Here is a 12,420-nt window from a genome sequence, read left to right on the forward strand (position 1 = left end):
ACACACACACACACACACACACACACACACACACACACACACACACACACCAGAATAAGGCACACTGGAAAGGATAAACAAGCTGAGATGAGACGTAAAGAAGAATGCTAAAGAGTAAAATTTCATAGCAAGGTTGACAGCAAAATCAATTAAATTCATGGGAAGGAAGCCAAATCTGAGTCTCTTGCAACCACGCAGATGAAAAGAAGATACTACATTAGCAGTCCTGCAAAGGCTGCAATTGGGAATTCTGTCACTATAATATACCAGATGAGGTGGTCGAAGTGAAAAAGCACAAATGAACCACTCAACATCTTTTACCCAGAAAGCACTGACTAAACTCATCAGCCACCTATGTGCTGAGGATGTAATTCAGCAGTCAAGCACTTGCTTAGCATAACCAAAGTCCTGGGTTCTAGCCCTAGTGCCATGGTAGATAGATAGATAGATAGATAGATAGATAGATAGATAGATAGATAGATAGATAGATAGATAGACAGACAGACAGACAGGACAGATAGAATTCTTGATTTTTTAAGTGAACTTAAGAGCAAAATACTTTCTTTATATTATAACATCTAACCTAAGTCAAATGATGTCAAACATAAAACCATCCCAAATAAAAAAACACCAGAAATAAATGAATAATCAATAAACAGCAAAAAATTACTTACAGCCATACTTCACCCTGTTCATAGGATGAATTTTAAATGGCCACATTAAATATTTTTTACAAGTATAATACTGGATTGTATAGCTAATCTTCCAATGAGAAAAAAAATCATTTCTGGCTTAAAAATACAGGAAGAAAGCTGGTTGTGGTGATGTATTTGGGAGAATGAAACAGGAGAATCAAGAATTCCAGGGTATACTGCAATACAGTCAATTTCAAGCCAGTCTGGGCTACAAGATAAGAACCTGTCTCAAAACACATACATGCATGCACACATACATTCATAAGAAATACTCATGACCAAGAAAAAAGCAAAATTGATGTGAAGCAAATACTTCATTAAAAAGTTCAAAGGTATGGGGTATGTGCTGCATGTTTTTAGTGCCAGTAATTAAGAGGTAGAGACAGGCAGAATTCTGTGAGTCTGAGGCTATCAGGAGCTACATAGTGTGGCCCTGTCTCAAAAAAAAAAGTATTAAAACATAAGCAAGGCACAGTGGTAAATGCCTGTAATCCGGTAACTGAAGGGGCTGAAGCAGGATGATCTCAAGTTCAAATTCAGTGATACACAGACTAACCTGAGATACATATCAAGATTTGTCTTAAACTTAAAAAAACCTTGAGCAATTGCTTAGTGACTAAAAGAGTTTGCAGCTCTTTCAGAGGATTGTAGTTCGGGTCCCACAACACATGTCAGGAGTCTCACAACTACCTGTAACTCCACCTCCAGGAGATCTGACACTTTCCTGCCTCCATGGCACCTATATACATATGCTCACACACACACACAAACACACACACACAAACACAGAAATAGAAAAAGTAAGTTTCTTTTGAAATTAACAACAAAAATGCAAATAAAAGGCAAAAGGGAAAACATTCATTGCAAAGATACACTTCTAGACTTCATATACATATAATTTTTCAACATGAATTGGTAGTTGATGGAAGAAATTATATAAACGTATAAAAAACATGAGAATAAATGTAAAATGTATATATCTGAAATCTGCTATAATAAATAAGGGTTGAAAAAAAATGGGAAAAAAGAAGCCACAGTGAGATGCTTAGACGAGCTGAGGGACTCCCTGGCTACTCCAGTGTGGTTCTCTATATTCTCCTTTTCTTTATCAAATCTTAATTGTTAAGACTGTGGGTTTAGCAAGGTGGTTCACTTCTTTAATCTCAGTGCTCTCTGCAAAAACAGCAGGTGGATCTCTATAACTTGGAGGCCATTCAGAGATACATAGTGGGACCCTAGCTCAAAAGGAAAAAAAGAACCAGAAAGGAGGAACACACACACACACAAAAAAATTACCCCTCCTGTTAGAACAGATGCAACTTAAAACAAAACAGTTTGTAGTTGGTTAAATCTGGGGAGGTGGGACTTCAACACATAGGGCAGAATGAACTCATTTTATTCAATACTAAATGAGAAAAAGTATTTTATAAGGTGGCCATAGAAAGTACTGGCAGTCTGCTCTTAAGGAAAAAGCTATTCCAAATGAGCAAAGGAAAGTGGCTCAAATCCAAAGAGATGGAGAACAGACTTGCCTGTACAGATAGAATACAACAAGCAATGCTGGAGCTGATAGCTGAGCATCTATAGAGAAGGAGGGACGGCTAGAAACATGAAGATTAAGGGCTTTCAGAAGCAGAATGCTTCCAGACAGGAGCTCCAGAAATTGGTGAGATTAAAGTTCATAAGACCACCATGCCCAAGGTTGCTGTGAGATGAGCCAAGGAGAAATCCTGCCAACTCTAGCTCTCCATCTCAGACACATGGTTTCTGCTGAAGCAGCTTTTCTAGCAGCAGGATACAGCAAGCAGCACTTAGCAAGTTGCATGTCGGCAGAGGTGCGTGTAAATGAAATAGTCATGACCCAGGTGGAACACTGAAAAACTATCATTTATCCCCTGTGAAAGAGACCATGAGACCCCTGCAGAGAATCCTGCCCCTTGGCCACTACCAAAAGACCTGTCAGCCAGAACCCAGCATGGGGTAATGCAGCTTTCTGTACACACCATAACCCCTTTCCTGCAGTGACTGGGCCTGTCTTTGCAAAGAGCAAGCCAACCTCTTTTTTTTGCTGGGAAGCTAGCAAACTTACAAAGCACCAGTGGGAAAATAAGAAATGGGCAGACAGTGCTAGTCAGTGAGCCCACAGCAGAGCCTATTTACGTACAATGAGATGTTTGAACTTTGGAATAACATAGGTTCATGGTCTTAACACTTTCTATCTAGAAAAGATGAACAAACCTAAGACTTTATCCTACATAGAAATAAAAAAAAAATGAAATTGTACTTGCTGGGAAAATGTTAATATAGTCAAGATGACAGAGAACATACAAGATTAAGTTCAAGAAACAAAACATAACTACATGAGGAGATATTCTTCAGGTGATAAAGAGTACTATATATGCAACCAAACTTATGGCAACAAGTCAAACATATAGAACAAGTACATAGTTTCCCAAATACAAATGACCAAAATTAAAGCCAAAAGATTTGAATAGATTAGTTCTCACAGAAGGCATTGTATATGTTATTATGGCTCTACAATAATGAAAGATACCAAGTCCAGATGTGCTTTACAAGTGAGTTTCATCAAACTTTCAAAGAACATCTAGTTTCTGAGTGCAATCAAAATACTATAGGCCAAAGAAAAATAAACTTTTTCTAAAATAATATATATTACCCATTTTATATTTAATCTTCAAACTAATGAAAAAAAGACATAACATTTCAGTCTCTACTTAGGAATACTGAAGACATGTTCTAAATAAAAACATTGAGCAGAACTCAGCTCTGTATCAAAATAATAACTCAGTATGATCAGCAGGCTTAATTTAGTAATAGAGTAGTATTTCAAAACAAGAAAGTCTATCAACAAAATTCACTGTTTTGATGAGAGCTAGGGGTATAGTTCAATAGTACAGAACTGAATAATGTGCTTTAGGAAAACAAAGAAAAACCTTAGAAGAAAAACAAAATTTCAAACTGACTCAGATGCCAATAAAATACAGCAACCAATCCCATAACTAAATGTAGAAATACAAAACCAGAAAATTCAAAACTAAATAAACAAATGCCAATAGCAAATATAAAGAACGCAGTAAAATCTTTAGTCCATGTAGGCCATCAACATGATTTCTATTTAGCTCTCCATGTTTCTACAAAATTCAACAAAAATATAAGTATTGAAAAATAGGAAAGACATGAAATTTACCAGAACACTATGAAATAGGTAAACATAAAATAAATATTTATAAAATGTCAATAATCACTTTCCCTGATAGCAAATAGCACTTAGCAATGGAGATGAGGAAGCTATTCAAATCTCAACAGGAAAAGAGCTACTAATCCTTGAGATATGAATCAAAAAAGCATAGAATAGATAAGAAGAAAAGAATGGATCTAATTAATACAAAATCAGATGTGAACATGCAAAGAAATACAGTTTCTTGGCTAAAAAGAACTACATAATTAAAAAGTTCAATCCAATGTAATGTAATTTTAATTAGAATCCTACTAGAACTGGAAGAGAATATAGAGTAAAAGAAAGCTTTGAAATGTATAAATAGAAAAAAATTGATAAGAAAGTGCTAAATGGATTTTAAACTAATGTATTCAAGCGAATATGATCTTGGTTCACAAACCAATGAAAGAGAACAGTGAATCAATGACTCATGCCTAGTACATAAAACATTTAATAGCTGACAATGATGACAATGATGGATGTTCAGTTTACAGGAAAAAGTTGGGAGTATGTAGTATACTGCTCTAGTACACCTGGTTATCCATCTTTGGTAAAGCAACTTTAAATAGAACTGGAAATGCAGAAGTTATATAAGAATACTATTTGTATAAAAAAAGAAAAGGATTATGCAAGACATTCACATACACATACACACGAATTGAATGCAACAATATACAAGGTTAGTATATGGTAATGGTTATCACAGCATTATGAAATGTCCCAGTAATATGGAACTGCCAAGATAAATTATGAAAAGTTCCAGTAATATGGAACTGCCAAGATGAATTATGTACTTATAAAATATTTTGTAGCCTTCTGAAATAAAACTTATGCCAGTAGGCTTTGATAGATTTCCAGATATTGATTAGGGGAAAATTAGGGTGTATTAAAGAACCAAAATAATTAACAAAAACTGTTTACAAGTCACGTGAGCTTGCAAATATACGTGAAGAAAGATATAGAAAGGTGCACACTGGTTTCATATTCAGAAAGGATGGTGTGAGTTAGAAGCCAAGTGAAAAAAGAAAATGCAAAGGACCACTATGAAAAAGTTAGCAATCATATTTACATATTTCTGTATGAGTATAAAACATTAGTAAAATAAATTAAATTGAAAAATAAATAGTAAAGATGAGTAAACAATGTGATTTCTATTTATCCAAAATAAAAAAGCAATGACCAAAATTATCTCTTGAAGGTAGGATGGACATGGTGTTTATTTTCTGATGAGAATTGCTGCTTTCATCCTAATCAAATAAGATCAATGCATGTTGCTTTAAAAAAATTACAGCAAACAATTGAGCTTATTTTGAAAAGGAAATGGAGGAAAATGGGGCTGAATAACCTTTTTCTGTGGGCTGTTCACATAAAATATATGGTCAGGATCCATTACCCCTCTCCTGTAAGAAAGTTACTCACCTAAGGCAAGAGACTAAGTGGCTATTCGTAGGAGCTGTTTGCTGCAGCAAATGGGGTAGTTTCCCCCCTACCTAATACTCTAATGACTTAAGTAAATCAGAAAAACATTTACTCCCCCATCAACTACCCAAGCATCTTCTAAGCTTATTACTTCCTGTTCCCTCCCTCTGGCCATTTCACTACTCAGGAATAGCTCCAACATGGGGGTGGGGCGGGGGAGAGGAAATTAATTCAGCTCATTTACCTTCGCATTAGCAACTCTAATAAAAGGTCTGATGAGGGAGATGATCATAACTCATGACTAAAATGAGGGTTCTGGGACACTTACTAATTTAATTTAAGTAAACCAACCTTCAGAGATGCATGGTTTGCCTGGAGTATACTTTAATGGATTTGATACTTGCTGATATTTTAAAGAAAGTCGAGATTTACTCAGCTATGGATATGGCTCTGTGTTAGAACACTGTACAGCAGGTATAAGGACCTGAGTCAGTTCCTAAAATCCCTGTCACTTCATTTTGTACGTGAAGAAAAATAAAATGGCCATTAGGACAAAAGACCAAAATCCTCAATGAAGAGATAGGAGAGGATCACTATAAAGCTATGTGATCTGCAGCAGCTCTCAAAGTAACTTAAGCAGGACAACTGGCTTCCCAGCCACCGTGCCTTGGCTGTGTAATCAGTCACAAAGACTGGGTTCAGCAGGATTTCCCAGGGCTCAACAAAAGCTATAACCCATATGCAACATGTACATGCCAATTCAATGGATCCTAACAGATGTTTATTCCTTATAAAGGCCAGGGGACCAAGGAGTTACAGGCCAGGGGCTTGACACCACATTGTCCTTTGTCGTCAAATGGAAAGAACAGCCACAGAGTAAAAAACAATTTTCTCTTACTTGAAGACGACTACAGTTCCCGGACATGGAGGCCAGGCCAGGAGGAAGATCTGCAATTGAAAAATTAAGAATGGTTAGCAAGCAAGACACTAAGCACAGAGATTTAGTGTTACTTTAATAATAACATTTTTAAAAACTTTGAAACAAAAAAAATGTAATGTTAAAAGTTAGAAAGGTAAAATTGTATGTTTTGAGTTGATTAAAATGTTTTTTGTTTAAATATTATTTTATTTTTTTTACAATTTATTCATTTTGTATACCAACTATAGCCCTCTCCCTCATCTCCTTCAGGTCCCACCCTCTCTTCCTCTTCCCCCCATTCCTTTCCCCTAGTACACTGAAATAGGCAGTTCTCTTATCAAGTCTCATCAGGACTGCTTGGATCCTCTTCCTCTGTGGGCTGGCAAGACCGAATCACAAGGGGGAAGTGATCAAAGAACAGGCAACTGAGTTCATGCTAGAGACAGGACCTGCTCCCCTTACTCAGACAGCCACATGAAAAGTAAACTGTCTATGGGCTACATCTAAATAGGGGGTCTATGGCCTCTCCATGCTCAGTCCTTGGTTGGTGCATCAGTCTCTGCAGGAACCCTTGAGCCCAGGTTTTTTGGCTCTGTTGGTCTACCTTTTGGAGCTCCTGTCCATCCAGATCTTTCTATCTCCCCCTTCTTCCACAAGACTCCCTGCACTCTGCCAAAAGTTTGGCTGTGAGTCTCAGCATCTTCGTCAATGCCCTGCTGGGTAGAGTCTTTCCAAGGTCCCCTGTGAAAGGCTCCTGTCCTGTTCCCAGTCTTCTCCCACTTTCGATATCTATCCTGTTTGCCCTTCTGAATCAGGATTAAGACTTTTTCCTAGGGTCCTCCTTCTGGCTTATTAGCTTCCTTAGGTGTACAGATTTTAGTATGTTTATCCTATATTATATAGCTAATATCCACTTGTAAGTAAGTATATAACATGCATGTCTTTCTGTTTCTGGGTTACCTCACTCAAGATACTATTTTCTAGTTCCATCCATTTGCCTGGAGAGGATGTGGAAAAAAGGTGACTTTTTAAGATTCTGTTATCATGACAGCCAAAATTGCAAGAATATTACATTTTAATAGAGCAATCAGCTCCCTGATCTTGGCCGTGCCACAAGCCTGGACTACAGCCTCTGACAACCTACAGTTGTTTGGCCCATACGTCGGTCTTCAACTGTCATCAAGGACAAAACAGCCTTTACAAAATTTGCTGATCATGCAATTCCTGGATTCTCACATAAAGCATTCTGAGCTGCAATCCTGAGCCCTCCCCCCCCCATCTCTATGCTGAATAAAAGCTCCAGATGGAACCAAGTCAGCCATTCCTGGTAATCTCACATACTATGTGTTTGCTCTTAGACTAAACTATGCTAAGGACCAAAGACATTCCAAGGGACTCAAGATTAACAAATGCTTAAATCTTATGTTTGCAGGGTTCCTTTATACACACTGATTTCATTGTGTAGTTTAAAAAACTCATCGATGGCTGTCCTTGTCAGGTTGAGAGCTCTGATAATTTGCAGTATGAGCTTGTCGGCTTGGCCAAGTGTTGCGCTTTGGCATTCTGTTCCTCCATTATCTTGGAGTCTACACTGAGAAGAATCATCTGTACTATAGGGAAAGCATCTGCCTGGCAGCTAGAATCCTTGCTAAAAGAAAAAGAACGGAGTGTGGAAAAGACAGTGTCTTAAGAAGAACACCAATAGGAATCCATCATCCACAATACCACATAAGAGAACCCCTCCATGTAAAGACCGAGCTACCATTGCCCAAACCATGCCATTTCTCTGTGAGTCAATTTGATTAAAGTGCAAACTCAGTGATAATTTCAGGTCCACAATCCTCTGTTGGTAAATCCCAAATTCCAGAGACTCTAAAACAGAAAATGTGCTTATTCAAAGCATGACTTGAATGGAGTTAGACCTCACTTTCTTTATTCTACTTATGGGGAATTTTCATATATTTCCCATAGAAAGAAGACATTTCATTCTGCGGGGTGCTGCCCTACACAGCGCTGGGTGTGTATGTAAAATAACTCTAACCATCCATTTGTGTTGCTTTTCTAAAATAACAAAGAAGCTGATTTCTGAACTACTTCTAACTCGACTGGTTTTGAATAAGGATCATATACTTGAAATTTTGATTCTTCAAATATTAGTTCCTCCCCAAACCCTGGTCTGGCCCTCAGGAGCAATCCAAGAAAGAACAAACCGAAGTTAGGGTTCTTTTCCCCAGACAGAGCAGGAAGCTTACTCACCTTAGGCAAAGGACCAATTTGGAGGCATCAGGCCCACCAAAGCCTATACATTGAAGCCACAGTACAAAGAGGTAAACCAGTCCCAACTACCTTGGAAAGGTCTCCAGTTCATCAGGAATACTCCAGAGTCATACCAGCAGCCCTCCTGAGCTTCTAAATACCCAGACACTTGCAACATGCCAAAAAGAAAGTAAAACTGCTAGAGTGGATCTCACAATTAATAAAGTCTTACTTTTCTTGTCCCTAGAGGGGACAAGTACCTGTTTGACTGGTTCTGTCCTTCTCTACAGCAGATGTTCCGAAACCTACTATAAGAATTAAACTTCCAATTTCAAAGAAATCTATTCTCCTATTATCCTCCACAAGTCACAAAAACTAGTCTAGTCTTGATTCTACCAAGAGCTTGCCAACAGTTATTTTCACAGGGCCAAAACATTCTAATTGACATTCCAGCCTTTCTTTCCTTGCCTGTTTATGCCTATCACCAAGACAGATTTTTTTTTGCAAGCAATCTTTGAATCAAATGTAGTAAATAGATTTAGCAACAACAACAAAAATCCCTCAATATTCAACATATTCCATTTCTAGAAAATCTACAACCTGCTTCAGCCACTTGAAAGATTCCTGAAATTGAACCTCAGGTTAAAGTCATTCTCTGTCAATCATGCATTGTAAAAGTAACATTTTAACTTATCAGCCAAAGGATTACCAGCCATGGCTTAACTGTCTTTGCTTTCTTCATTGGGTGGTTCCAACCATCTCTAAATTTTGATAGTATATGTTTTAGACTGGCAGATGGAAAACTAAAGCATTCCTTGAGCTGCAAACATTAGAAGGAGAAAACACCTAGAAGTACAAACAAAGAAGATGAGAGATGAGAATAGATGCCAACACATCCCAGCACCCACTCTTAAAAAGGGCTCAGCCCCTGAAGCAAAGAGCAAAAACAGGGAGCAAGCGGAATAGTGCTACAGAGAACCAACACATCCCATCACAGGCGGAGCCATGTTATTTAACCCCATTTCATAGATGAAGAGACTGAGGGAGAAAAGTTACCACAAGCATTTCTGGTGAAATTCAAAGTAAATGCAACCTCACACTCATAAATCAGGCCATCCTGCTCCCACTACAACCCTGCCCATTCACTGAATTCACAGCACAAAGAGAACACCTCAATAGTTTTATGCCAGTACTACCATACATTCATGAGATCTATTTTCTACATCATGAAACACCTCAAAACACACCCAGTGGGGCAGCCCACCATCAACAGATTTAGTGTTGCCCACACAAGCTCATTTTAGCTCAAAATTATCTCAGCCCCAGGTCTGGTGGTTACATGTGATTCACAAACCCTTACAAAAGTGAAGTCTTTGTGGCTAGGCATTCCTGGAAAAAAATGTCCAGATACTTTGGAAAACCAGTTTTAATCCCCTGCAAAAAAAAAAAAAAAAAAAAAAAAAAAAATCTCCACACAATTCCAGCCCAGAAACAGAACTTTTAATTTTTTCCAGTTACCCAGTTACTGTCTCATCTTCTCTCTCTGTGGTTCTAGGTCCCCTCCTTGCCTTTCCATCCTCTCAACCATCATTTCTCCTACTCCTTATCTTGTCCCCAATCATTTTGGCCCCAAGTTTACCAAAGACTATTCCTAAATGAGCCCAGTTAAGTACTGAAGGGGCATGGTTGAACTACATGAAATGGAAATCAAGAGAAAGAGGCACAGGAGACTGATGTGTAGCCTACATAACCCAGAGGTCCTAGACCACTGGCCCCAGTTTCCTTGGTTTCACTTCCAATGAAGACACTCAGATAACTAGGGCTTCCTAAGGACACCTGCATGTGAGTGATACTTATCATAGGTAAGATCAAATTGCAGAGTTATATAAAGTCTATTCTGAAACTCTATTCACTCCTATCCATACCTTTGTGTCCTTGTTATTTCTATCTGGACCACTGTGACAATCTCTGCCCTTTGTATCACCATCAGGCACAATGTTACAAGAAGGATTTATCTAAAATGCTATCCTGCTGTATGATTTTAAGTCCTCCCAAGTCTGGCCAGTGCCTAAGGAAAAGCAAAGGAGATAAGAACACCTGTACTCCAGGCTCCATCTATCATCCAAACATGCATTATGCCAACCATACCGTAAATATATAATTCATTGCTTCTATGACTTGATTTCTTTATTTTTTTAAAAGTACTTCTTCAATGTATCATATCATACTGTATTGTATAGCATGGCTATTTTTGCCTATATGTATTGTCTGTGCACCACATGAGTGTGATGCTCAAAGAAGTCAGAAGAAGGCATCAGATCCCCAGGAACTGGAGTTACAGACAGGTTATTAGCCATTATGTGGGTTCTGGGAATTTAACCTGGGCCTTCTACAAAAACAACCACTTCTAAACTGAAACCATCTCTTCAGACCCATCTACAGCCTAATTTCTAACAACTTAACCTTACTCAATTACATGCTCGTGCAATTAATTTATCCAGTACTTTTATAATTTCCTTAGTCCAGTTACATGATACTTTCTAGGTCCAAGGAAATAGAACATCACCCTTCCCTATCCATGGGGAATTGGTTCCAAAACCTCTTCAGATGACCACATCTGTGGATGTTCAACCACATTATATAAAATGCCATAGCATTTACATATCACCTACTTTTGTTTTCCTATATATTCTTAATAATCTCTAAATCGCTTATAATGCCTAATACAATGTAAATGTTATTTAAATATCTGTTAAACTGTATCATTAGGAGGCTAATGTTAAGGGGGAAAAAAACTGTCCCACACGTTTTAAATACAAATGGATTTTTTTTTTCAAAAAATATTTTTGTCAGCCAGGCACAGTGGCAACAGCTTATAATCCCAGCATAGAGGATGGCAGATCTCTGTGAATTCGAGGACAGCCTGTTCTACAAAGCGAGTCAAAGACATCCAGGGCTACCTAAAGAAATCCTGTCTTGAAAAACCAAAAAGAAAATTTTTTTGTCCTGCAGTTGGTTAAGAATTTAGGTATGGAACCAAAAGATATGGACCAAGCCAACCACATATACTTAAAGGCTTTTCTTATTTCATAATGATAAACTATTCTCTAAAAAAGTTATTTAAATTGATAATCCCTTTGAGGTACATGTAAGAATGTGTATTCTGCTGCATTTGCATCAAATGATAACTATCATTTTTAAAAGCTCTAAGCAATTAAAAGTTTTTTCAATTGCATGTCTCAGACAATTGGAAATGTTAAACTTCTTTCTAACATATTTATTGGCTATATAAACATTCCTTTGGGGGGAAATGTGGCTATTTATTTTTATTTCAAGTTGTGTGCTTCTGTTTTAGTGAGTCACAAAAACTACCTATATGTTAATAGCATTTAGAACTGGGCATGCTGGAGAGGTTGTGGAGAAAGGGGAACCCTCCTCCATTGCTGGTGGGAATGTAAACTGGTACAACCACTTTGGAAGTCAATCTGATGCTTTCTCAGACAACTAGGAATAGTGCTTCCTCAAGACCCAGCTATACCACTGCTAGGCATATACCCAAAATTTGCTCAAGTACACAATAAGGACATTTGCTCAACCATGTACCATGTTTGTAGCAGCTTTATTTGTAATAGCCAGAACCTGGAAACAACCCAGATGTCCATCAATAGAGGAATGGGTACAGAAATTGTGGTATTTTTACACAATGGAATACTACTCAGCAATCAAAAAAGAGGAAATCATGAAATTTGCAGGCAAATGGTGGGATCTAGAAAAGATCATTCTGACTGAAGTATCCCAGAAGGAGAAAGACAAACATGGAATATACTTGCTTATATAGACCTAAAAGATACGATAAACATAATGAAATCTATACACCTAAAGAAGATAACCAA

General features: G+C 37.7%; 1 protein-coding gene across 3 annotated transcripts in view; it reads right to left on the reverse strand.

Annotated features, from left to right (window-relative positions):
- Tmem164 (transmembrane protein 164) overlaps window positions 1-12,420 on the reverse strand; it is a 161,810-nt gene that overhangs the window by 85,396 nt on the left and 63,994 nt on the right. For all 3 annotated transcript variants that reach the window (XM_055604975.1, XM_055604976.1, XM_055604974.1), the window contains one exon: window positions 6,251-6,300. In XM_055604975.1, the coding sequence (XP_055460950.1) occupies window positions 6,251-6,300 (50 nt within the window). The remainder of the gene's footprint in view (window positions 1-6,250; window positions 6,301-12,420) is intronic.

This window comes from Psammomys obesus, unplaced genomic scaffold, assembly GCF_907164565.1.
Source record: "Psammomys obesus unplaced genomic scaffold, mPsaObe1.curated_primary_1811, whole genome shotgun sequence".
Classification (NCBI taxonomy): domain Eukaryota; kingdom Metazoa; phylum Chordata; class Mammalia; order Rodentia; family Muridae; genus Psammomys; species Psammomys obesus.